At 51.5% G+C, this 26,011-nt stretch overlaps 8 protein-coding genes and 1 non-coding gene across 9 annotated transcripts; 5 read left to right on the top strand and 4 right to left on the bottom strand.

Moving 5' to 3' along the window:
• Nucleotides 1-275: 275 nt before the first annotated feature.
• BU25DRAFT_488102 (DUF1909-domain-containing protein) lies at nt 276-971 on the top strand (the record flags this gene model as incomplete). The annotated part of the gene is made up of 3 exons (XM_033711323.1): nt 276-292; nt 343-409; nt 483-971. The coding sequence occupies 3 exons, from the start codon at nt 276-278 to the stop codon at nt 630-632; spliced, it is 234 nt and encodes a 77-aa protein (XP_033565704.1). The 3' UTR covers nt 633-971.
• Nucleotides 972-1,297: 326 nt separating this feature from the next.
• Nucleotides 1,298-1,384, top strand: BU25DRAFT_t26. The gene has a single exon. It is a non-coding gene; the product is annotated as a tRNA-Phe (tRNA).
• A 4,836-nt stretch (nt 1,385-6,220) lies between these two features.
• On the bottom strand, nt 6,221-7,116 carry BU25DRAFT_488104 (uncharacterized protein; the record flags this gene model as incomplete). Its single annotated transcript, XM_033711324.1, has 2 exons — nt 6,744-7,116; nt 6,221-6,694 (listed from the first exon to the last, which is right to left on the bottom strand). The coding sequence occupies exons 1-2, from the start codon at nt 6,903-6,905 to the stop codon at nt 6,221-6,223; spliced, it is 636 nt and encodes a 211-aa protein (XP_033565705.1). The 5' UTR covers nt 6,906-7,116.
• A 1,606-nt stretch (nt 7,117-8,722) lies between these two features.
• Nucleotides 8,723-9,112, top strand: BU25DRAFT_418302 (uncharacterized protein; the record flags this gene model as incomplete). The annotated part of the gene is made up of 1 exon (XM_033707867.1): nt 8,723-9,112. The coding sequence occupies one exon, from the start codon at nt 8,723-8,725 to the stop codon at nt 9,110-9,112; it is 390 nt and encodes a 129-aa protein (XP_033565706.1).
• A 789-nt stretch (nt 9,113-9,901) lies between these two features.
• BU25DRAFT_437275 (heme-dependent catalase) lies at nt 9,902-11,980 on the top strand (the record flags this gene model as incomplete). Its single annotated transcript, XM_033708995.1, has 7 exons — nt 9,902-10,461; nt 10,509-10,619; nt 10,679-10,765; nt 10,817-10,956; nt 11,006-11,159; nt 11,215-11,385; nt 11,501-11,980. The coding sequence occupies exons 1-7, from the start codon at nt 10,273-10,275 to the stop codon at nt 11,978-11,980; spliced, it is 1,332 nt and encodes a 443-aa protein (XP_033565707.1). The 5' UTR covers nt 9,902-10,272.
• Nucleotides 11,981-13,120: 1,140 nt separating this feature from the next.
• Nucleotides 13,121-14,967, top strand: BU25DRAFT_332235 (uncharacterized protein; the record flags this gene model as incomplete). The annotated part of the gene is made up of 4 exons (XM_033702430.1): nt 13,121-13,659; nt 13,739-14,023; nt 14,086-14,342; nt 14,492-14,967. The coding sequence occupies 4 exons, from the start codon at nt 13,121-13,123 to the stop codon at nt 14,965-14,967; spliced, it is 1,557 nt and encodes a 518-aa protein (XP_033565708.1).
• Nucleotides 14,968-15,088: 121 nt separating this feature from the next.
• On the bottom strand, nt 15,089-15,744 carry BU25DRAFT_407162 (uncharacterized protein). Its single transcript, XM_033705469.1, has one exon. The coding sequence runs from the start codon at nt 15,722-15,724 to the stop codon at nt 15,383-15,385; it is 342 nt and encodes a 113-aa protein (XP_033565709.1). The 5' UTR covers nt 15,725-15,744; the 3' UTR covers nt 15,089-15,382.
• Nucleotides 15,745-16,116: 372 nt separating this feature from the next.
• On the bottom strand, nt 16,117-20,128 carry BU25DRAFT_407163 (NAD(P) transhydrogenase-like protein). Its single transcript, XM_033705470.1, has 9 exons — nt 19,265-20,128; nt 19,116-19,209; nt 19,004-19,066; nt 18,698-18,955; nt 18,521-18,641; nt 18,128-18,473; nt 16,795-18,082; nt 16,310-16,742; nt 16,117-16,259 (listed from the first exon to the last, which is right to left on the bottom strand). The coding sequence occupies exons 1-9, from the start codon at nt 19,993-19,995 to the stop codon at nt 16,219-16,221; spliced, it is 3,375 nt and encodes a 1,124-aa protein (XP_033565710.1). The 5' UTR covers nt 19,996-20,128; the 3' UTR covers nt 16,117-16,218.
• A 737-nt stretch (nt 20,129-20,865) lies between these two features.
• On the bottom strand, nt 20,866-22,427 carry BU25DRAFT_359877 (uncharacterized protein; the record flags this gene model as incomplete). The annotated part of the gene is made up of 2 exons (XM_033703653.1): nt 20,866-22,119; nt 22,195-22,427. The coding sequence occupies 2 exons, from the start codon at nt 22,425-22,427 to the stop codon at nt 21,042-21,044; spliced, it is 1,311 nt and encodes a 436-aa protein (XP_033565711.1). The 3' UTR covers nt 20,866-21,041.
• Between the last annotated feature and the right edge of the window lie 3,584 nt (nt 22,428-26,011).

Consider the following 26,011-nt stretch of genomic DNA (forward strand, 5'->3'; position numbering starts at 1 on the left):
GAGGAATGTACTCTATCAAGTAGGAGTGAGCGGTGGTTCTCACGAACCTTCGAAAAGGGTCCCATCATCTGTCTGCTGCAGCCTAACCAAATACAGATAGCGTCGTTGCGCGTGCTCCACCCTATCAAACGGCCAGAACGTGGACCCCTCGCGCCCGCCACAAAAAGTCTCACCACGGCTGCTACGCTTCACGCTCTTAGAAAACCTCACAAGTCGCACAACGCTCACTCGCACTTACCCTCACGATCACCGACTAACCGCCAACAACTAACAACATGGGCAACGGAGCGAAGTACGGCGTTCTACAGGAGAAGAAGTGGGGCTATACTGACAACACTGTAGAGCACAGCAGAAGCGCGATCGCAAGGGCGATTCCGGTCCCAAGGAGGCGAAGTCGCAACTGAAATCCGTATGACTCTCATATCTTGCCTCTCAAGCTAGGCAGAAACTCCTTCTCAGGCGCACGTACTGATCATGAATAGAACTCCGCCGCCCAGACCGTCAAGTGCAAGACATGCTTCCAGACCTTCCAGAGCACCACAAACCGCAAGCTGCTCACCGAACACGCCTCGAACAAGCACAGCAAGCAGTTTGCCGACTGCTTCAACGCCGACGACGGTGTTGCGAAATAAGCACAAAGAGGGTGGCCTGACGAGGCTGAGCGATATGTATATGAGGAGTGACATGTGAAGGCGTTTGCGATATGATGAGAGCATGAGATACCATTAGAGAATAGCGACAAGTTGAGAAAGAAAAGTCGACGAGTTATGATACTTGGGCGTAGGGTGTATGAGGTTATAGCATCAATGCATTGGCCAAAGCTAAGATCTTCTATTTGATGGCTGACGGTCGACGCAAGTTTGGGTAAATCATTATTGCTATTCTGATACAGTATGCCCATGGAGTATTTGAGATTGACTGCCCTCTGCTGTGGAGTGCTTTAAGTCAACCACCTAATGCCTTGCGTTGAGTCCACGGTGTTTGTGACTGACCTTAAATCAACAAACTTTGAAGAAAGTAGAGGAGTTAGGAAGAGACTACACACGCCACAATAGCAAACACGCCCCCAGACTGTGATGTGGTCCTTCCGTTGACTGCGTCCAAACAGCCATACAAAAGGTCCGATTCCGAAAACACGTGGGGTTAGATCAAACCCCGCTCCCAATTCCGTATGCCAGATGCATGCAAAGTGTGCCACATGGGCACAAACGGTCGAAAACTGATTGCAGAGTTGCTGTTTCAAATTTATCCATCATATCTACGATATATTTTAACCTTTTCCCATCAAACTAATCCAGTCGCTTTAGCTCACTTGGGAGAGCGCCAGACTGAAGTTGTCAGTCACTAAATCTGGAGGTACTGTGTTCGATCCACAGAAGCGACACTAGCTTCCGTGCCCAGCGAATTTGGGATCACGAAAATGTTCTTTTTGCTTTTGCTCTCGTTGCATCGCTTATGTCATCTTTTGTCGTGTGTGGTGAAGCATCATCCTCTTTTGCTTTTGAAGCGTATACCAGTTCCTTTATCGTTCTCATGTATAGTGAGCCCTTTTACGGGCACGAATTAAGCACACAAGCGCACCCCATTCCAGTTATCATGCCGAGCGTGCTGTATATCCTACTCCTTGCAGGTTTAACAGCAGTTTATCCAACACTACATTCCCCAGATGATCCAACTGTAAATACGCATCTTTCCAACACTGGAAAATATTTGAAGCAGTCTGTCCTGCTATTCAGCCTGCATCTAGACAAGAGACTATAGGTGATGTCGGGACTAAATACATGTTTCTTAAAGCTAGAAGGAGAGCATTACAGAGGCTGCTCAACCGATATGAACCCGCGTTGGCTTATAGCTCTTCGAACCTTTTACGTAGTCCGCGCCTGAGGCGTTCTCCAAACTCGCGTCACACACTAGCTTGAAAGTTGTCCTCGTCTTACGCAGCATGAATACGACCTGTGAACCAAACAGTAACCAAACTTGGTCACCAACGACCACCTCATCGGCTCCTACACGTACGTAACAGTCATCCAGAGTACGGTATCTGCTGGACTTTCTGGCCGCGCGAAGGGAAACGCCAGCCTGTACCCAATAGTACGCCCGCGACTGACAAGACTTTGCCATTGCATATGAATTTCGCATTCGGGTCTTTCCGTACAAAAGGATGCTCTTGAATATAACTTCCACCGGCATCGACGTGTCGCTGAGTCCAGCCCGGCACCTATGATGGTAGCAACATGTCACTTCTCTTGGGCAAAGCCCAATCCAGTATTTCAAGGTCACGCCAATAATTAATGATCCGGCATGCAGTCTCGATAAGGACTCTATCAAGGCTGTTGCCGCTTGTGTAATTTGGCTGGATTTTATACCCAGGATCGGCGAGACCAAGGCATGCATACCTGTGCATGTGCAGAGTCAGTCAAACGACCCAATTTGAGGGCGAGTCTGTGGGTTACACCATGTCCCGCTTGTCACTAGCCATTCGGTACTCGCACAACCTTAGAACTGAAGTAAAGTCTTCTGCATCTTTTGACGTCTTCTATCAAGTCTAACGTAGCTTGTGTATACATAACACGATCGATGATAGGACTTCCACATTGCTTTGTCAGTTGTGCCCAATTCCGTCGGTGGGAAGGTCATTTCCGCATCTATCATTGCGACAAACGCTACGACAGCCAGCAATGGTCCCGAAGCTACATAGTCGTGGCCAACAACGAAGACTGCTTTCCGGGCGGCGATGAACTCCTGTGCCACTGAAGCTCTGGTCCACCATGATGCTGTCAAGATCTTTAGAAGATCCAGCCCGCGCATGAAAGCATGATCATGGACACAGGGTTGAATTTGTCGCATTATATTTTCTATTACGGCAAAGGCATCTCTCAAGTCCAGTGTAGCGATTTCGAGATCAGCCTTTGGGTTGCTGGAGCGCTGTATAGGTTCCCAGGAAGTCGTAGTGTTGTCAAATTCGAGTAGGTTAGTCAAAACCAGAGGAATATTCCGATAGATGCAGTTTACCCATTCGCATGCTCCGTGTTCAATGTAAGTGGGTTCAGTTGAGACAAACGCACAGCCACCTCTCTGGCGTTTTCATACACATGGTACATCATAACGACTTGATGCGATCTCTCGGTCGGATCGCCCTGATTGGTACAGATCTGATCTGTCCAGAGCAGCGGACTCGTTTCGTGATATGCAGTTTCACGATAATTGCTCGTTTCATCGATCACACGAGCAAAACTCGCGAAAGCTTTGAACTCGATGCCGTTGAAGACCAGCTTTACGATTTCTTTGGGATCTCCAGCACAGTACGAAATGGCTGTGTACGTATCGCGTGCTTCGACAAGCGGTCTTTCGTCCGTTAAGATGTATATTCGCTCTCCGGTTGCTGAGTCTCTCGAGACCTCTAGTAGTTGAATGCTACGTTTATATTTGTCCAGAGACTGATATGGCTCTCGGGCGTAGAAGTCGTGGTTGATTGGGGAGTAGAGTTGTCTCTAGTCGAGCAGTCTTTAGTGGTGTCCTCGTGAGCCGCTGGAACGCGCTGCCTCTTCTTGTTCGATTAATCATCAGCTTCCTCATCCTCGGGGTTGACATAGGTAGGTGGGGCTGTCCTCTTGTTCTGTAACTGTGCGGACCTTCGTTGTCCACCCGTAGGGCCATCGTCGGCTTCCCTTATATCTTTTCTCTCTGGCAATATGGCTGTGTAGGACGTGTGGAACTTTCAAGGGGGGTTCGAGCAATTTAAGGGGCTGAAGGGTTACCCGATTCATGAGGTTCGAGGTGACAAGGCTGAAACTGGCTCGTACTTTGGGGCTGAACAGCTCTAAACCAGCCCACCTACATCGCCTGATGTATTGATAAACGTGGAGACTTATCCAGACCATCCGCTGCATTGCGTTTACGTTCGTGTAAGGCACATTTGGCAAAAACCTTGCTGTCGCACGTCTACATCGAAATATCATCTTAGCATCTAGAAATATTGACGTGATCGTAAGCGGTGTCGCAGGAATTTTTCCGGGCGTCTTGGAAATTACAAAAGAAGATATGCATGTGTGTTTCAGGGGTATGCGACTGATGGTTATATATTGTTATTGGGAAAAGCAGCACAGAAAAGTTGTTGGAGTTGTCTGCGGACGCATGACGTCACATCCAGCACTAGTCTTTCGTTGTGGTTGGATTGCACACTCAACAGACACTTAACAGTATGTATGTGCGTGTTTTTGTTGACCTCAATCTATAACCCTTTGATTACTGTATACCAGTGAGGCTCTGGAGGATCTGGTGATGGAGGAGTAGATTTCGATATAGTCCAGCCCAGCTCCTGCCGTACACTCTTTGTCCCAAGAAGTACGAATAGTGCCAGATTATAGCCGTAGCGACTCTCTCCTATCCTCTTACAATCCTACACTACTATGCCCCAAACCGGGTAGTCTGACTCAGCCTTCTACCTACCGGAACTTGGAAGGCCTTCACCTCAAACCCATCATCTCCCAAGCTCGCTACGACATCGTCTCCGAACCCTACCATCTCTTGCATAAGCGTTACGAAGAACGGCACACGTAGTAGCTTGTTCAGATCCCGCTTAATCAGCTCAAGCACCGCTTTGCGCATAGCATCATAACGCGACTGCGTGTTCTTCCACAGCAAGACGAGCGAGTTGAGAAAGCGGTCAATCGTCATCGTCATGGGATGTCCGTCAACATATCCGCCTGCAGCTGGCATGACTAGATACCCAGGTATAGCAACTTGTATGTCAGAGAGCTGACCGCCGGAGAGCGCCAGGAAGCCGAGCTTCATCTCGTGTTCTGCGATGCTGAAATAGCCATTGATAGCGCAGTCTTGTAGTGCAGAAAGGCCGTATTTGCTGCCGACAAGGTAGGCGTGGATGTGGAAATCGAGTGCTGTGAGGAGAGGGAACTGTGCGAATGCTCGCTGATCGAACATGTACTGGCCAGTTTCAATGAAGTGGAGCATGGTAGTAATGGCGTACGGGAAATCGTCGCGGAGACGAACACAGCGAGTAAGATCATGATCCTGGCTACATGTCAGCGAAGTTCGGAAAGAAGTGACAAACGACTCACCAAGAAGGGACCATCGAGCAACTGGGCGAAGAATCGTGATGCGCTGCACAAAGGGTACTTGTCAACCTTCCTAACTTCCCTGCCTTTGTCGAACAGTATGATCACCTCGTTCGGATTGATCTCTGAGAAGTGCCTGCGACCTTGTCAGCAATCGTGGCGAAGAGGAGACACGAAGCGCATACCTGACGAAGGAAGGAACCGGCACCACCTTGGCCGTTGCGCGATTGCCTTGACCTCTTCCTCGAAGAGGAGACGAAGGTAGTGAGTAGCCTTGACTATTCAACGACAAGTCACCAAAGTTGAGTGCGCTCGGTGTTAGTAGACCGACTGCTGTGGTCGCATCGCTCATTGGCGAGCTCCCTTCTTCGTAAGCAGCAGGCCCAGAGTGGGCATATGAGTCGACGATGTCACCCAAAGGCGAGCTGGAGTCTGGTCTAACGTAAGGTGAAGGCCCAAACATTGACTGCCCACGAACGATCTGTGGCGTAGGAAGAGCAGGCTCGCGCAGCACTGGACTCTCAAAATGGCGGTTGCATACAACAAGTCGCGGAAGGTCTCTAGCACCAGACTTCAGCTCTGGCGCTGGTCCATTGCCGTATATTTTGTACTGCAACGACCCGTAGTTGTAGAGCGCAGGGTTGGCGTACTGCAAGTGTACGGGCGCTGGATGACGGATTTGCGTCCCGGGGGTCTGATGGAAGGTAGTGGTGCAGTCTAAGTCTAGCGGAAACTCATTCTCTTGATTAAAATCTTGGTAGTAAGGAGCAGTAGAGCCGAGTGGGTAGGACAGGATGCGCTTGGGTGGCTGAGGATTGTTGTCACCGAGCCTGGGCTGGTTCATACGCTGAAAGGCCTGGCTAAATGCACGTTTGCGCTGTTCTTGGCGATCCATTGTCGATTGGGTTGATGGGCGTGGAGGTGTCTAGGTGGAGCTGAGAGTTTCAACAGCAGAAACGAAGTCGAAGTCAGCTCGAGTACGCGAACCACGCGCGTCGACGCGTCAAAAGACGCGTGGTGAAGACCACATGACAGCAGAGTGTGGGGCTTGGTGAAGGTGAAGACATCTTTCTGGAGAGCGAAAACGCCTAAGTCTAGGGAAAACCTAGCGGTGACACCTGATACCAGAGAATTAACCCTACCGTTCACTTCCACCGTTTTGCAAGTTCCTCAAAAAGGTCCGATCTGAACTCAAGAACTTCATCCATCAAAGCCACAATACCTGATACCTCTTTTCCGATGCCCAATACAGCACTGCCCAAATGATCTGCGCAAAGTTTCACTGCTGTGCGCCGCAGCTCATCTGCTCTTGTCCTTCGTGAAGGCGCATATAGATCTCGGACGGCTTGAACAAACTCTTCCTCGTCACCCACAGCCGTCAGGACCGCCACAGCTAGCTTCTCAAATTTCTGTGTCGCAAGCTTCTGCAAACCAGGCATGCCGTATCGCTCCGCCAACAGATACGTGTCGAGATGTGGCCGTAGAGCTACTAGTCTGTAGAGCGCAGAGTTGGAGTCAGATCGAGTGTCTCCATAGTCCAGCTGATAGCAGTATTGAATCATTGCCGCAACAGCACCTGGATCGTCAGCACTCAGATCTACAATGCGTTTCGCCATCTTCTGTTCGTTGTCAGCCTATCACATTTGAAATCACGAAGAGTGAACGTACCGGATAATTCACTTTGGAGTATACCTTGGCGAACCACTGGCTGTGATGACACATAATCGAGCGGTCAACATGATAATCGTCATCTCGGCACCGCACCAACAGGTCCGCCCGCTGTATATCGACAATGCGCTCTGGTCCAAGGATTGTCACAGGTGTGAGCATTGAAGTTGGTACTGGTACAGGATCGCTCTGCCGTTGAAGGATTTGCTGCGACGATGGCTTCTTCTGTAATCGTCGTGTGACATGAATGCCATCGGACAGCGCCCTTAGGTGTCGAGTTCGCTTCACTGGACCGACAGACGGAGCGGAAGAAGCGGTTGATGAGGTTGAGGTGTTCCGGCTGTGCCTTAAAGACCGTGCAGATTGCGCAAAGTATGTAGAGCTTGATGAATTTGAGGCATTTGAGGATGCGCGTGATCGTGTAAGATCGAGTGTTGATGTGGCGGGCGATGAATCTGCTGAGAAGTGACTGCCTGTTGCGTAGGTCGTAGTCGTTTGATCTGAACGTCTTGAGTTCTGGGAGGAGTGTGAAGCCGCGATGCTGGACACGTCCATGAGCATAAACAACCATCCATCGATACAGGTAGCTTACACATTCATCGGCGCAATCACTGGAGTCGCAAACATCCTGCTAGCGCTCAGCGCAAGGATATCCATGAGTCGTTGCGTAGGTCAGGAAATCAATCTTTTGACGAAATGAGTGCGAGAAGAAGAGAATATGAACGTGTAGGCAAAACTTTGGCCACATTGTCCAAAACATCTTGCATGCAGATCTCCATGTGTGCAAGACTGGCGAGCTCCATACCACCAATTGGAGTCGACCGCGAAAACGCAAGATGCAGAGCAATGTGCACAAATGGATACCTTGACCTAGATTCCGGCAGTACTGATTGGGAAGGTGCATCATATAGATGAGGCGGGTGCACGTAGCCAATCACAACATAATAGTTGATTGCGCGGGGCGCCGTGTGACCTCCCTATCGATAGTGATTCATATGGCAGCTGAAGGCTGTGGGGTAAACCTACCGAGTGTGGTGTGTTCTCAAACATCCCCCCGGGTTGTGGAGGCAGAGAAAAGATGTCTTGCAGGAAACCTAAAACCTTCCAGAAGCTTGCAAGAACGAGCTTGAAGAGAGTGCGTGACGGTTGCGGCTGCCGACTACCACTAGTAACTAAGCTTTGGGTGCCTGGATGGTACAAAGGCACGCGAAACCAAAAATAACCGAGACTCAGTAGGCCTCGGCATCCCTACCACCAACTTCAGTGCATCATAACTCAACAACTAGCTATCCAAATTAAATGATTCTGATTCCTTCATTTCTGCAATGTCTGATAATGTGAGGGCTCGGCTCGGTCCCACCTGAGCTACACTGACCAAAAAGGTACAGTAACCCAATAGATATGGGTACTGGGAGCCGAACAGTATATACCCGTGACAGATAATACTTTCCAGCATTACAGTACCCCAAAAAAGCCCGCACTCAAGGGGCTTGTGGGATCCTAGATCACAAGGGTATCTCATACACCAAACAAGAGGTTTTTGACTTTTTTTTGGAGTCTGCAAAGCCCGGGGATGGGCGATCATTGGGCAGGACAATCTTGAGAGTAGCAGGTATCACCACAACAGTTCAGAAGTCGAAGAAGATCACCATGGCCGCCCTAGTGTTCTGTCAAAGAAGGAGCTTCATCAAGTTGATCGCTTCCTTCAAGATTATGGATAGGAAGCTTGAGTTTTGACCTGGGCGCAACTTGCAGAAGAGCTGGATCTGGGATTATGTGGTAACACTCCTTGCACACACATATGATCACTTGATTATCACAAGTGTATTGCTTGCTCTAACAGTTGGGTGTCTCAACGTCGTGCAAAATAGAGGCTATAGTTCTGTGAAACCATGCTTGTTCTCAAGCCTGAGAGCGAGGATTGGCACGATGTGCGCTTCTCTGATGAAGTAAACTAGCGGGTAGGCCCACAGGAAAAGATGCGGATCACTAGAAAGCCTGGGGAGAGGTACTGTGCAGACTGTGTTCAAGAGCAACTTGACCGGAATGATAAAAAGGCATGGGAGGCTGCTCACAGTTGGGCTGCTGTTGGCTACAACTTCAAGACGCCTCTCTACTTTCACAAGATACCCAGCAACAAAAATGGGAAGATGACCCTTACTGTCTACCGCAACGAGATCCTTGAGAAGATAGTCAAGCCCTGGCTCAAGCGTCATCAATCACCATTCATCCTTGAAGAAGGCAACGACAGTGGACATGGTCGGGGGTCTCAGAGTAATATTGTTGCAAAGTGGAAGAGCAAAAATTACCTAGATTGTTACTTCAACTACCCATCATCTCCTGATCTTTCACCCATAGAGAACTGCTAGCAGGTACCCAAACAACACATGAAAAAGTACCCTCATTGAGATGAATTTGAGACTTGGGAGCTGGCGGTAGAGAGCTGGGATAAGATATCAACCAATTTTATCAGCTCTAGGATTGATAGTATGCCTGAGAGATTAGAGGCGTGTTGCGAAATACATGATAGAATGACTGGGTACTGAGGTGGTGCACAGGCCAACTTTGAAGCAAAATCACAGCAGCAACGCCACAAAATTTTGTAGATATCACATTTGCAATAGATTTAGCAGTATCAAAATACCCTGTACTGTTGCAATGATTAAAGTTCACCACGTGGGTGAGGTGTTGTCGTATTTTTTGTTCCGCGTGAAACGGCACCGTGTAGAAGTCAGTTATATCCGACCGTCACCACTTTCTCAACTTAGTGCCACAACAACGCAGCCCCAATCAATCAAGAGACACTGTAAAGTTAACGAGTAGTGTATTACGCCTTCTCTATTATTACAAAAAATTCGGTACGAAATAATACTAGAGTTTGAGGTTGACGCTCACGTAACGATCGGTTTTGGCGATTTTGGCGGGGATTGTGACTGACTTTCGCAAGGTGCCCTTTGTATCATTGAGCGCGACTTGCCACGTCCTATGAAATGGGAACTAATTCGTAAGGCTTTTTTATTCAATCGCTTGTGTACAATCTCTGGTACGCGGAAATACCGGTGGCAATTTGAAATGGCATGAAAGGAGGTTTGCGACAGAAGTCGATGTTGAATCTCAAATCCCATGGCAAAACGTGGTGATGTCACCGTTCAGTCGGTCCGAAATCTGGTTAACCACGACCATCTGGGTGCGCTTGACTTCAGAATCTGATCTTGCGATCGTTGGTAATGCAAAGCGTATGGCTGGTGCTGATGGTGCGGCTAATGGCTAACACGTGGACATTTTCGATGTTTTCGTAGCTCGATATCGTCGCGTTGCCGTGCGTCTGGCCAGAAGCATTTTAGTCGAAATTGAGCGCTGGAGCTGCAAGCGTCATCGAGCATACAACGGGAGCAGTGATGGCAGATTTCACGATCAACAAGCCTAGCAATGGCTTGCTAACGGTCGCCACTTGTTTCTGTATAAGACTGTCAGTCGTTGCACCACTCTGAGGTTCTCCACAACAAACACACACCTCTACAACTTCAAAATGACACACCAGACAAATGACAACCACCTCAACGGCAACAGCTACCCCAAAGGAATGGAGTCCAATGGTTCCGCTGCGCATGTCCCCGATGGCAAGAACGAGCCACTCCTGCTCCAGGACTTCCACCTCGTCGATCTCCTGTCGCATTTCGACCGCGAGCGTATTGCTAAGCGTGTAGTTCATGCCAAGGTATGTCCCAGCTCCTTTCAAATGAAGCTCATCTAACATCATTGCAGGGTGCCGGTGCGCACGGTTACTACACCACCACAGACTTTTTGGAAGATCTCTGCTTGGCGGGCATCTTCAAGCAGGGTAAGGCTTGCCCCATCACAGTTCGGTTCTCGACTGTCGGTGGAAGCCCTGCTCGCACGATTGCGCTCGTGATCCCCGTGGATTCTCTGTCAAGTTCAGGACTGATGAGGGTAATTGGGACGTTGTTGCCAACAACACGCCTGTCTTCTTCCTGATAGGTCCTGCCAAGTTCTCCCATTTCGTAAGTAGCCAGATACATCAACGTCTTGGGCTTTTACTGACCAGAGCCTAGATTCACACACAGAAGCGCCACCCGTCGACCCATCTGACACACGCCGATGACTCGCCCAACTTCTGGCACTACGCATCAAAGAACCCTGAATCTGTTCATCAGTTCATGATCCTCTTCGGCAACCGCGATATTCCTGATGGGTACCGCAAGATGCATGGTTACACCGGCCACACACAAGCTGGTTAACAGCAAGGGTGAGTGGGTGTACATGCAGCTTCACTTCAAGTCGAAGCAGAGCACTGGGTTCATCACCCAGCAGGACTCTGCCAACTATTCCCCAGACTACTCCACGAATGACTACTTGTACCAGGCCATCGAGAAGGGTGATCACCCCGGGTGGGACGTTATGATCCAGATCATGACCCCCCAAGGAGGCTGAAGACCTGTAGGAGAACCAGAAGATCAACGTATTCGACCTGACACACGTCTGGCCGCAGGACCAATTCAAGCTCCGCAAGATCGGAGAGTTCTTCCTGAACGAGAACCCCAAAAACTACTTCGCGGAGGTTGAACAGGTCGCCTTCCATCCTGCGCACTTAGTCCCGAGTATCGAGCCATCAGCCGATCCTGTCTGCAGCCCCATCTCTTCTCGTACCCTGATACCCACCGTCACCGCATAGGTGCCAACTACCAGCAATTGCCGGTGAACGCACCACGTGTGCCATTCCGCTTTGGCACTTCCAGCATGACGGACAGATGGCCTTCCACAGCCAGGGGTCAAGGCCCAACTACCTCTCCTCGATCCAGCTCATCCAGTTCAAGAAGAGATCCGTTGAGTTGAACAAGGTGGACAATAACTTCCAGGGCGATGCCATTACCTTCTTGCCTGAGATCAAGCCTGGAGACTTCAACGCGCCGCGCAAGCTGTGGGAGAAGGTGTTCGATGACGGTGCTGAGGAGCGCTTCATCAAGAACATCTCTGGCCACATGGCGACCTGCGCATATGAGGAGATCATCAAGAGGGTCATTTGCATCTTCAGGGGGGTATCGGACGACATCGCTACTCGTTTGGAGAAGGCTACCGGCGAGAAGGGCTACGACAGCATCTCGAACTTGCAGTTCAACGGCTCCTTTAGCCGTATGACAAAGGACGAGACGAAGGCGGCAGCAAACGGAAAGGAGAAGAAGTTTCACGAGAGAAACGGTGCACCCACCAAGGCATGAAGGACAGATTATTACGCTTGATGAGGAAAGATGGTTTTGCGCGACGTCACTGTGCCAAATTGTAGCCATTAGCACTCAACTAACGATTGGACGACTTCACATTCATCACTACCATATGCAGTGACTGAAACAAATAAGTGCGCGATGCGTGCTTTCTGTTAGCGTGGAGCTGGGCATGTTTACTGTGGGCGCTCTTTCCAAACAACAGGCATGCACCTGTGCGCTCTGAAATCTGTCGGTAATGGGCACGAGCACGAACTGCTGTGCTGGCCGCTCAAATCCGGCGGTGAAAGGCGCCGCTCACAGTCCGCCGCTTGAAACTCCTCTTACGAAAATCTGGCCCGAGTCGGCGGCCAAGCACGCCTCCCGCCGCCCGGCTTCGACTTGCAACTTTGTGTTGTCACTTGTTCGCACCTGCCAGGCAAGCGTGCCCCTCACCTTCTCTCCTCGAACTCGTCGCCGACGGCTCAAAATGTACGAACACACCTTACTCTCGTCTATCTCACAAATTTCGACACTCAGAGAGCCTCCTTGATCCCAATCTCGCGAACCGGGGACACCAAGCTGCAAAGTCACGTGTGCCGTTCAGTGCGATTAGCGCTATGCCGTCTCGGTCACAGCGCCAGTTGCCCGGCGGGCGGGCCATGTCATTCACGCGCTCAGCGGTAGCGGGTGAGGAGGCCCTGGAGGAGAATTCGAGTACCGCCGCCAGGACCTCTACACCCGCACCATTGCTCCCGCCCAGCACACCAGACATCACCTCGACCCCATAACATGCTGTCTCCAGTCCACAACACCTCGTCACAGCTGCTCACCCACTTTGCCGTCGCTCTTTAGAGCTCCAGAGCTTTTGTCCCGCACGCTCTCCGCACCGGCAGCGTCACCTCTCTGCTCCACCACGCTCGAGCTAGGGAGTGGTACAGCAGTCATCGCGCTCTTACTCTACTTCCGCCATTGAATTGCTGCTTAACAGCTCGCTACCAGTCCATTATCGACGCCCACCCTTCGCTGCCACCACCCGTCACCCTCGTCGATCAGACGCCCGGAGCAGCGCACCTTACACAACCTAGCTGTCGACACGAGTCTCCCTCCTAATCTATCGTTATATCAACTCTAGTAATAGCGACGGCTCTGCGAGCAATGTCCCCGCGCCGATCGTCGAGGGCTCGCACCACCCAGCCTCCGTCCAACGCCCAGACTGCGCACAGCGTTTCCTCCTCCGTCTCATCAGCTCGCACAGATCGTGCAACGAGAACCGACTACAAGCAGGCATCGCCGCACAAGTCCTCGACCCCACACTCGCTCTCCTCTGAAGAGTCAGAAGAACCGTCGCACGACTTGCAGATGGACCGACCCTTGACACGGCGCCGAACGCGCGAGCAGGACATCGATGAAGACGACCTAGCGAAGCTCGACGACGATCTCGATGACGAGATGGTTGAGGAAGACGAGGTGACACGATGTGTGTGCGGCTACCAGGAATACCCAGGCCCGCCCTCGGACGCAGCCAAGTCATTGGAAGGCGATGACCTCAGCGGTCTGTTCATTCAATGCGATATCTGCAAGGTCTGGCAACACGGCGGCTGCGTTGGCATCATGGACGAAGCCGCCAGTCCTGAGGAGTACTTCTGTGAGGAATGCCGCAAGGACCTTCACAAGGTCACTACAAGTCCCAAGGGGTACGTTCACTTCCCTGATCACGAGAATGCCTTCCATGAATACTCGCCGCCAGCAGCATGCTGACATGCCCTACTTTAGCCAAAAGTACTCTCGTTACCTCCCTGTCTACGACCAGCAGCACGGCAAGAAGGCCCGCAAATCGTCCGTCTCGAAAGAGACAGTATCTCCACCGAGCCGCCACAACGACCGCAACGCGAGAGCTAGCGTCGACTCGCTTGGCAAACGACGATCCACGATGAACAGCAGGGCTGCATACGATGAAGATGAAGTGTTACGGAAGGTGCTGGAAGAGAGCAAGCACGAGGGCGCACCTCCCTCAGAAAACGGCACTCGCAAGAAGCGAAGTCGCGATGATAGTGAAGAGTGAGTCTTGTCTGCTACGATGCAAACTGCATGAGCGACATGATCTGACAAGCTTCCTACAGAACCAAACCAGAAGTCAAGCGACAGCGCACAGGCTCGCGATCTCCAAGCAATTCCCCTGTCCTTGAATCGGAGGACGACAGCACGAAAGCCTCTGCCCCCAAGCAGAAACCGCGTGGTGCAGCCGCGAGAAGTCAACGCGAGAAAGAACAGCGCGAGAAAGAGCGTGAACAGGAACGTACCGAGGCAGCCAACAGACGCAAAGGACGCGCTGAACGTAGGAAAGCAGATGGTACGTCGGAGACAGTAGTACAGATGTGTACTTGACTGACAACAAAGCAGAGCCTGAAGCCTTAGAAGCCACGCCTACTCCCACCGAGGAGCCTGTTGCACCTACTGTAATCTCCGCGTCCGCGCCACCCGAGGCACCGATGGAGACTTTGAAGCCTGTACCTGTTCTACGACGAGGCGGTCGGCCACCACAGAAGTCGCGTGGTCGCCTTGGCCGTAATCAGTACTCGCGAGATACTCTGTCCGCTGCGAACGGCGCATCTCTAGCGAACGACGTCGTGAATTCTCCACAACCGAGTGGCACCAACGGCAACAGCAACGGACACGAGAGTAGTGATGGAGCCACAGGGCACAAGACAACCAAGTCGAAAAACTCGCGCCTACACAAGCTGTCGTGGAACGACATCATGCGGCCAGCTGGCGCTATGCAGAGCTACATAGCTCAGCGCCAGGTCGAAATGGCTGGTGAGAAGGCGAGCCCAGCACCCGCTGTCCAGCCCCCAACGAACGGAGAGCAATACCAGGCAGAGTCGAAGCACGAGGACACCGAGTTGTCAGTATTCAAGGATCTCAGTACAACGCAGATGATGGACCATCTGAGCCGTGATCTGGTGCATTGGCAGAAGATGATCATCGAACAGAAAGAGAAGTAGGGCGTATCTACTGTAAGCGACAACACACGACACTACATTGCATCTCTGGCGCACCGGCGTTTTCGCTCTCTAAGGAGCTTTCGGACAGTTACATTCCACTTTTCCTCTGGCGTTCTATGGTCCTGAAACTGGATATTCGGCATAGGCTTGCCAACCAGTACGGATACCCTCCACTTCTTACAGGTTCGACATGCATTATGGTTCTTTGACTTTCGCATTCGACCACCTACCAACAGCATCGCTGCATATTCTAGTGTATATTGTAGGGATTGGGTCTGGCGTTGGATCATGGTCGTCAAGTTTGGAATGACACTCGGTGTCATAAGAGAGCACAACAGATGAACGGCATAGCTTTCATAATTCATAACTTCCTCTCTTCCTCAAAGAACTTCTCCTTGTTGAGCAGCCCAGCATCCTATTCCGCCTTCCCAACCTTGATCTCCAGCACCCCACTTTTCGGATCCTTCTGCAGCACCTCCAAAATCGCACCGAAATTCTCATCCGTCACAACCGTGTACTCAGGCCAAACCTTCAAATCATAAGCCTTGCTGCTCCAGTGAATCTTGAACTCCTGGATCTGCTCCTTTGTCTCCGCGCTCTTGTACTTGCCCATGAACTCGACGCAGTTCGGGGATGACGCGAGTGTGGTCGTGATTTGCTTGTTCAGCGCTTTGAGAGATGGCTTGGAGGAGGTGTCAAGGATGATGAATTCGTGTCGGTTGGAGGGCGGGATCGTGAAGAGGATGGGGAAGGACATTGTCGCTGTGATCTATGGGTCGGATGTAAGTTAGCATCCCTTGGTCACCGAGGCGCAACGGTCTTACAGTCGCGAAGTTGTTGTGTATAATGGTTGTTGGTTCCAACGTCGCGCTGTCAGATGTGTCTACACGAGTCGCGGTCCGGGGCAGCGCAACCTAAATCACCGTTCATACGTCAATTACAGGATTCCAAGCTTCGAATGCTGGTGATACCGGGCTACGTCATCGGACAAGGATAGCGGCCGTTGAGCGATCTGCAGCGATGCCGTTTCGGATGGCGCGGCAGGGGTGTGGGGAAGCCACGCGAGGCGGCGCCCGTGAACGGAAACACCAGCATTCGGTCACGATGTTTTGAAGCTGTACAGTCAAAGAGACATGTGAATACAAATGCCGAAATGCTTATGCATTCTAGTGATGGTAGGAAAAATAAAGCCAATGCTACAAACCCTTCACCCTTCACCCTTCACCCTTCACCCTTCACCCTTCACTCTTCTCAAAGACCCTTGATCTTCTCCTCGAGCGCGCGTTTGATGGCTGCATAGTGGTCAGTGTACGTCTCAGTACAATCGAACTTGAGAACTCACCGTTGCAACTATCATTAGCATCGCCAAACAACATCCTCGTGTTCTCCATATAGAACATCGGATTCGGCACATCCGCATACCCACTCGCCATACCCCTCTTCATAATAACAACATGCTTACTCTTCCACGCGTGCAAAACCGGCATACCAGCAATGGCGGATCCAGGCTCCAGTGCGATCGGATTGACGGTGTCGTTTGCGCCGATGACCAGCGTTACGTCTGTGTCAGGGAAGTCGTCGTTAATCTCGTCCATCTCGAGTACGATGTCGTAGGGCACGCTAGCTTCGGCGAGCAGAACGTTACATTGGCCTGGCATGCGGCCGGCGACGGGGTGGATGGCGAAGCGGACGTTGACGCCTTTGGCGCGGAGGGCTTTGACGAAGTCGGAGATGGCGTATTGGGCTTTTGCGACGGCCATTCCGTAACCGACAACCTGGAATCTGCGTAAGTATGTTCTTCTGTTCTCAGGGGAAAGTCCGACTCACAATGATAACATTCTCAGCATTTACCAATGCTTCTGTAGTTTCCTCAGAAGTAGTCTTGGTGATCTCACCCTCAATCTTTGCCTGCGCCTGAGGCGTTGCAGCTATGCCACCAAATAGGACGTTGGTGAGAGACCTATTCATGGCCACGCACATGATATACGAAAGAATGGAACCCGATACACCGATGAGGGCACCAACTGTGGTCAGTAAAGAGTTGTCCAGCATGAAGCCCTCGGCAACGAGTGCGAATCCGGAGTACGCGTTCAGAACCGTAATGACGACGGGCATGTCGGCACCACCGATGGCTGCTGTTGTGGTATATCCTTTGATGAAGCTGAGCACCGCGTTGCCGACCAAACAGGTAGCGCCAATGAGAGGTGCTCCAGGTGCATATGCTAGGAAGGCTCCTAGTGTGGCCGCGTTGGCACCCAGCAGTGTGCTGTTGATAAGATGACGTCCAGGAAGGGCCAAAGGTTTGGAGGATATCTTCGCCGCCAGCTTCAAGAAAGCGACGATACTTCCTGTGAACGTCACGCCACCGATGAGAACACCTAGGTAGGCGCTGACTAAGTGCAGGGTCGAAATGTCACCAGTGTGGCCGAGGACGCTCCCGATACTAGTCAAGACAGCTGCGAGACCGACTACAGAATGTAGTGCAGCTACGGTCTGCGGAAGTGAAGTGGGAGTGATTCGTCTGCCGATGATAAGTCCAGCGATGGTACCAATGGCAGCAACCCCGGCAAATTGAGTGAGTACGTCTGTTGTGAATCCGACCGCAGCCAAAGAGGCTAAGATACCAGATATGACACCGAGTATACCGAGCAGATTGCCACGACGGGCTGTAACTTGAGAAGCCAGACCAGAGAGCGAAGCTACGCAAAGGACGCTGCTGACAAGATATCCAGCCTGGACAAGACCAGCCATTCCTGTCGAGACTGCTGCAACGTAGCCTCCACCGAACAGAACGGCAGGAATTGCGTAGAGCCATGGGTATTCAGGGGGGTCTGTTGGGCGCTTGAACATGTCCAGCATGCGCTTGGTGATCATGAAGCCTCCTGCAACGTTGACAGATGCGAGCAGAACCGAAAGTGCGCCAAGGGCCTGGGGAATGGTTCCTGGCAGATAGCCCCCTCCCATGACGAAAAGTCCTCCAATGCCGACCATGCCAGAGATGGCGTTGGTGACGCTCATGAGAGGGGAATGCAGAGCAGGAGCAACACCCCAGACGACGCGGTAACCGATCAAACTCGCCAAAGCGAATGTAAAAGCGTTCGACATGAAAAGGGGTCTGTAACTCGTCAGTATTTCGACCTTGCAGAGAACAAAACCTTACGAAGTGTATTTGCCGAGCGCAAGAGCTGTAGTCATACCAGCAGTCACAGTTGCAACTTGGCGAGATTGAGTTTGCCACGGAGTAAGAGCAACTATGCTTGCATCTTGATTGGCAGGCGAAGGTGCTGGTTTTGCTTGCGCTGGCGGGGGTGCAGGTCGAGGAGCAGGCGGAAGAATCTTTCCATCATAAGTGACAATGGAACCACGCGTGACCTCATCAGTAAGATCGACATCGTAGTACTTCTCTTTCTTATCCTTGGGAACCAGCGAGAGCAGAAGCTTGGTAACGTTGTTGGAGTAGAGCGTAGAAGACTGAGTGGGCAGACGAGACGGAAGATCAGTGTAACCTATGCTCCAGTCAGTCTTGCTTCTCTGGTGTATTCGTCGCACTTACCAATAACAGTCACACCGTCAAACTTCGCCAGCTTTCCGGGTTCTGTTGCTTCACAGTTGCCGCCAGCTTCAGCTGCGAGATCCACAACTACAGATCCGGGTTTCATAGCTCCAAGCATGGCCTGCTAGTGTCAGAATAGTAGATCCAGGTGTAGGGTCTGTCGAATACAGTACTTGCCTTCGTGATTAACTTCGGTGCAGGCTTTCCAGGGATCAAGGCAGTGGTGATGACAATGTCGACTTCCCGGCATTGTTCGTAGAAAAGCTTCATCTCAGCCTCAATGAATTCTTTCGACATCACTTTGGCATAACCACCAGCTCCAGAACCATCTTCCTCGATCTCAACTTCGATGAACTCAGCACCAAGAGACTGAACCTGTTCACGAGCTGCTGAACGAGTGTCGAAACCACGGACAATGGCGCCCATACGTCGTGCCTAGGGAGATGTCAATCAATGTCTACGTCTCTCTGAGGACAAGCTTACAGTTGCAATGGCACTCAGACCTGCTACACCGGCACCGATGACGAGGACTTTGCAAGGTGGGATCTACAGTTTGTCAGTACTACATCAAGTAGCTGGTAATGTTACTATTCACCTTTCCAGCAGCGGTTGTCTGTCCAGTAAGGAAACGACCAAAGTGGTTCGAAGCTTCCAGGACAGCTTTGTATCCAGCAATATTGGCCATGGAACTATTTTCAACGTCAGTAATATGCGGTTATAGGAGCAGGTTCTCAAGCCACTGACCTCAAGGCATCGAACACCTGTGCGCGAGAGATACGAGGAACCATATCCATGGCGAATGCAGTAGCCTTACGAGATGCAATCCGGTGCACAACATGCTTGTTTTGTACTGGGTAGAGGAAAGAGATGACTGTGGCGCCCTCGCGGATAGCATCGACTTCGCTATCTTCTCCATCGATGCTGAGAGGCCTGACTTTCAGCATAATGTCAGCCTCGGAGAAGACGCTTCTGCGGTCAACGGTCTTAGCACCAGCCTGCTCGTACGCCTCATCCGTGAACTGCGCTTCGGCACCAGCACCACGCTCAACTAGGACTCGTGAGAAGCCCTTCTTGAGCAGAAGCTTGACATTCTGCGGCGTGATGGCGACTCGTCGTTCACCTGGATAGCTCTCCTTAGGGATACCGATGGTCAGGTTCGAGTAGGGTCCAGCGCTGAACGGCGGTGAGGTAGGGATCTCCTCATCGTGCGGCTCCGCTGCAGCATGGGATGCATAGCGCGCAACGGCTGGACTCTGGACCTTCGTGATACGCTGCTGCAGGTACAATGGTCGTAGACGGGCCAAATTTCGGATGCCTGCAGCCGGCTGCTCGAGATGTTTGGAATGGAATTCATGCTGCAGGACTGGTGTTGCTCGAAGATTGAAGAACGAGGCACACGGCTTGAGGCCACCGTGACTGCCCCGCGTGCGAACAGCAAACCGGTAGCCCGCGATATAGTTGGCAGGCGCGCTCATGATGCTATTTCAGGAAGGAACGGGACCAAGAAGGATGTCTAGGGCCCGCATCTGCTGGCAGGCAGTCGGCACAGCACACGGTTAGCTGGAGAGTAGGTGCGATGTGAGAAGCACCCAAGTGCCACGGTTTGCGAAACATAGGTACATAAGGATTGTACCTTTGGGCGCCATTTGACATGTACGCGCCTGCTTCGCGTCCTATTTTCCCGCTTAGCCAGGCTTCCCCGCACATCTACCCCACGCTTCACAGGCTTCGGCTGCTCTCCGCCAGCGAACTACAAGGGCGCTCACCCCAGGGTCTTTGAGCTTCTCCCAGGATCGAGCTGCAAAGCTCTCATCATAACGATAATCACTTCTTCTAACCTCGCAGATGAGCAAAGATTGGATGTTTGGCCCTTTGAACGAAGTTGTTCGCTCGCTACCCCAGTCGTTCACACGCGATGATCACGCGCTGTGGGTCCGGCTTGTCGCAAGGCCCGCCCTCCTTCCCAAACGAGTGTCTTGGGCCCTCCATTCGCAGTTGGATGCCTGGGCGTCCTTTCAGCCTATGGTCAGTCAGAACGATCCATCAGCATACTGCGCATCGTCCAGGCTTTCACCCAATGAATCTCGCGAGGGATTGTAAATCAGGAAAAAATCAACTCTTAGTTCATTGTGTCTTCAGAAAAGTGGTGTTCTCAAACTGTCGATATCTTTGGTGGACAAGATGGTGCGTTGCCATGTTGCGCTGGAAGAATCAAAGGAATTGATTACTGAGCAAAGCAAGGCAGGAAACAATGATAAGTCACCAAGGATGCAGAGGTAAGGAGGTATTCAACAAAACTAATACATTAAACTTGCAGTTGCTACCTTTGCAGTTCTAACAATGTCGTCGTGACAGATGAGCTAATAAGCTCAAAGGGTCATGAATATGTACACATGATAAGAGAAGGAATCCATCCCTGCGTCAACCACCACTCAAACTTTCAATCAAAACCCCAAGCGTCAAACAAATGCGGGCATATGCTATAACTCATCTTGAAGCGTTGTATGTCTACTCGAAACGCTTAGTTCTTCCAGCTAAGGCCCCAGTTGAAGCTGGCGTTGACATCAACGTCCCAGGTGTAGGACTTCTGGCAACCCCAGCCAGAGGTACCACCAATGGAGATGTCAAAGGTGGCCTGCTGAGGAGTGAACTTCTTGGTGAAGAGACGGCAATGGGTACCGAAACCCTTGCCAGCCTTCTCGAGGTAAGCAGCCTGGAACTGGACGCAGCCACCCTTGTTCATGCCGAACATGGAGAGGAAAGCACCGATTAAGCCCTTAGCGCGGTTGACCTCGTTCTGCTTCTGGGCGTAGGCAGCACAGAGAGAAGGATCGAAAGGACCGGGGAAAGTCTTCTGGCCCATGCAGTAACGGGGCTGGTCGTGGATCTTGTTGTCGCAGCTCTGGGGCTTGCTGCAGGAAGGAGGAGTGGGAGGAGTGTAGGTGCCCTTGTTGTAACCATTAGATCCAGTGATGACAACCGTGAAGTCGTCACGGCCCTCGCCAGTGTTGGTAGCGGTGTCCTTGCTGACATTCTGTCCCCAGATGGAGCACTTGTAGTTGATAATGGAAGGAGGGTTGGTGCAAGAGCACTGGTGGGGATTCCACTTAGGGTCACGCTCGATATAAACGTTGAAGCCAGTGCAGGTATCGGTGTCGTCACAGAACTGGGAGCAGCTAGCGACATCGTAGCTGTCAAGAGTCTTGTAGGAAATGTAACCGTTACCAGTGGCGGCGCCCTGGAGGTTGACGAAAGCCTGCTGGTAACCAGTAGGAGTTTTGGCTGAGACAGCGAGCTGCTTGTATTCAGCGTTGTTGTAGAAACCGTCGACGGTGTCGTCCTTGGGAGGAGTGCCCTTTCCGGCGGGCTGAGGAGCACATGGGTCGTCAGGGTTTATGAAGCCGCAGTAAGTGCCAACCTCGATGGAGGTAGGGCAAGCAGGGTCAGAAGTGAAAGCGTAGGTGTTGACCCAGTCGACGGGAGTGCAGGAAGAAGGAACGACACCGTCAGTGGTCGAGGGAGCCTTTGTGGTCTGAGTGCCAACGGCGGCAGAAGTGGTGGTAGGGGCGACGGTAGAAGTCGAGGTTGTGGAAGTTACGCTGGGCTGGGAAGCAGGGGCATAGTTGTTCTGCTTAGGACCCCACCAGGACCAGAATGTGCGCGCTTCAAGAGACCTCTCATTGAGGCTCCTCTTGGCGGCCTGGGCGGTGGCAGCACCTGTGGCGGCAGCAGCAGCCTGAGCCCGAGCGGATCCCTGGACGTAGGCAGTCTCTTGAGCAGGGCCAACACCAACGGGAGGACCCTGGGTGAGGGTAGCAAGGGCATCAAGACCGTTAAGGTCGAAAGCCTGAGGAGCCGGGCTGGCGGCGACGAGGGCAGCAGCCCCGAGGACGATTGCGTAACGCATAATGAACGATTAAGGTATAAACCTTTGTAAAGAAGGACGAAGCTGAAGGAAGTGAGAGACTGTGGTGTAGAGACCGATGATGATGATCTACTTGTCTGGTGAACCCTCATCTTTATATACTTGGAGCCTAAGTCCAGAGGTGCCTCGGACTTACTGAATGATTCCATTTCGTTGCCATTGCGGAGACCTAAAAATCGCCGGTACGCTGGACCTGCACCATGGCCGGTGGACACCCGCTGTAGTCGAGTACAATAGTGTGCATCTCTGACAGGCCAAATCAGGCAAGCTTTCGGTCAGACAGCTTTCAACGTGCAGGGCTTATGCAGGTACATGGCCTCGCCGCCAATAATGTGCCGTCAAGACGCCATTAAGACTTAAGCGAATGATTAGTTTTGTGAACGATCGGGTTAGTCGTAAGGCTGAATCAACAAGCGAAAGCTTGGGATATTTTTAACCAATCTTTTTGGTGTTTCACGATTGCGCTAACTGAGCAGTGCCAAATCCGCTGTTTACTAAATCAATAGTTTCTTTGGCAGCCTTTGCTCGCAAAGTAAACCTTCTGCACCAGGGGTGATCTCTTCGAGAGACGCATCTGCACTTGAAACGCTGAGGCCTTATTTTTGGGGCATACAACATGTCATCCTGTGCATCTGCGTCATACTGATGGTATAGAGTCCACATCTTGCGCAGGTTCAGAAAGATTGTTTTTCCGTTTCGATCTCAACGTTGGTTCGGATGTTCCTCCGTTGCAGTTGTACGAAGTCTTTTGGATGTATTTCGGGACCCTTGATCATGTATCCGTGGTCCAAATGGAATATACCGTCAGCCTAAACGGCGAAGATTTGGATGCAAGAAACATCTTGGGAGCAGCTCTCAACCAGAGCCTGGGGGTTACTGTGGCGCCGAGGAGCCGAGTCAGCTCATAAGGCTTGTCCGGCGATACGATGCTTGCAAAGCTGTGACTGATTTCCTGGTTAACTCGTGTTAAAGTCGTTGATTTGGAACGCTGGAACAGTCGCCGTGCGAGGCGGCAGGGCCAGTCTAAGGGACCCAAAGGTAGTTCGTGGGGCAGCTGTTGCCCCTGCGGGACCTGTTAACCGAACATCTTTCCGTCAACGTTAAGGTCCGCATATTCACGTTTTGTTGGTCGTGGTACCAGGCACGAGTGATGTTATTCTAGCACGTGTGACCCCTGAACCGGGTTTAGCAGTTGACAATAGTACCTGCATCTTGCATGCATTGATGTTGTCATCCATGGGACTATGTGCATGAGCGCGTACGCACAGCAGCACGCGACCTGGATCAGTCAAGAAACCGTAGACGAAGCAGTTGCTCTGCAGAACATTAGCACCAGCTGTATCGCGGCCCGAAAGTCCTTCAGCTTGACTTCTCTGGGACCGTTCCCTCGCTGCACAAGTCCAAACGCCGAAATCTTCGGCGAGGCTGGCGATACGGAGCAGAGCCTCTGAATCTCTGATCTATGATGCAGCCATTGTGTGTTACTGCTCCTAGTCCAGGGACTAGACACACTGGTTGTCAACAACAGTCCCGGCGTGTCCACTTTGGCGGTTGTTGCAGTCAGTGTACCCAACAAGGGAGGCTGGCCTGAATCGTCTTTCGAAGTTGGCAGGTGCTTACCTAAGAAAATGTGGGCCATACACGATAAAATCAAGCTTAGCGTTCCAAACAGGAACCACCGATCTTCACCTAGCGCCCGTCGCACTCCCGAACATGATCGTCCCCCTGACTTTAGCCGTCCAGAGCTCCAGTAGCCTCAAAGTTTGGTGAACTGCTCGCCCAGCATGTTGCATGATAGAAACTAATGTCACCGGAACTGAGCTATACCTACGATGAGTTCTCTAATAACAGGAGAACTTACGAGCGATGTACCCCAGCCTCAATGCCTCTCGCAGGAGTTCAATAGTCTAAAGCCACAACTAAAAGCTATCGAGCAGCCCACGCAGCCCTCTGCGTTGCGGGCGTCTGTGAGAAACTTCTGCCGGACTTAACATCCGCCTATCGTCCGCCCACCGTTGTCCATGCAAGTCATCCTCTAACGTTGTCGAGGGCTGCCGGCCATCTTCACACAACTCTCTTGGCTAGTAAAGGAGCTATCGACAATGTCTTGCCGGGCCGGCCGGTGAAAAGCCGACAAAGTGCAGTTTCAGACCGCGTTAGCGCCTCCGAAGCCACGCCGCGGGCCTGATGCCTTCGTACGGATCGTATGATCGAATACACTCATCTGCTGCACAGCTTATCGATTTGAGCACCTCCCGGAGTACTCTTTGCAAACCTGCGCTCTGAACGAAAATGAACATCAGGCATGGAAAGAGACCGAGACCGATGCTATCACTCGATTTGCCAGTTCAAGCAAGCTGATGCACGTGCTTGGCATTATGGCTACCTCCAAGATTCTGAGTCTTTGATCTCCAAGAAACGTGAAAACCCCATCTGTTGGGTAGTTTCGGCTGTCTCCTTCCTCTTAGTATTCCCGTCGCCCACTGTGTTGTTCGGTTCAAGACCCTAACTTGCAATATAAAAGCAGCGCTGTGCCACTCCGTATGCTTCCACGCGACAGAACAAAGAAATGTCCCAGCAGGGTCCCTTACGCCCAGGCACCTTGCAACGTCTTTTCTTTTCTTCAGCCTTACGATTCTTTGGTTCAGTCCTTCCCTCCTGTGGCAGGTGGTGCCAACATTGCAAATACAGGGCTCAGCTTCGCTTGGCCTTGTTAGACTATACAGACCCTTCAGCAGCTGCTTCCTTGCCGAACCGTAGTACTGTCAGTGTACCTGAATGGCTGTACGCCCAGGGCTCTGCCCTCGGCGAAAGCTGGCTTACCCGGCCGAGCCACAGTTTGTAAAGAGGTCTTCAAGGGTTTTCCATCCTGTGGCTGAGATCTAGATGCCTGGGTTCTCGCTAAGGGCAAATTTTCCAGCATCTTTCGCAATGTAAACAAAAATGCACCAAGACATGGTCCACTGCTTACACGTGGTGTGAATTCATCGCCGATCGAAGCTGTGACGAACTGTCATTCAACTCTGCGATTACTGAACCTCAAAGAAATGGATCTAACTCACGTGTATTTTCGTAGTGGTTGGAGGCATAAGCCAAGAGGTGAGAAATGCGTTTTGAAGTTTTGGTGCATCCCTGACGCAACAACTCAGAAGAACTGGACGTAAATATTACATCTTGCACTGTCCCTTATATATCGTAGAAGAATTTGGACATGAACTTACAATCTCTTTTGAGTTTCGAGGCCAGTTAATGCAGGTTAGTTAGATCTAAGAATCGACAAACACATGGAAGACTACAGTGAACATTGCTTGCATATAATGACCCCCTAGAAACTGCTAAAAATCTTTTGAGTATCTGATAAGAAGCGCGTTATGGCCCTCGTTGGGTCTGACTTCTTTTGCAGCATGAAATTGTGTCCTTAAAGCGCCCTGGCACGTGAACAAGTGAACAAGGAATGCAACTGAGAGCTTCGTTAGTCATCGCCCACTCAACATCCTACTAAGCATGTAGTGACATGGCGAGCGATGTTTAGCCTCACACACTGATGTCCAAGTGATGCTCTGGAA

Source organism: Macroventuria anomochaeta, assembly GCF_010093625.1.
Source record: "Macroventuria anomochaeta strain CBS 525.71 unplaced genomic scaffold BU25scaffold_4, whole genome shotgun sequence".
Lineage (NCBI taxonomy): Eukaryota > Fungi > Ascomycota > Dothideomycetes > Pleosporales > Didymellaceae > Macroventuria > Macroventuria anomochaeta.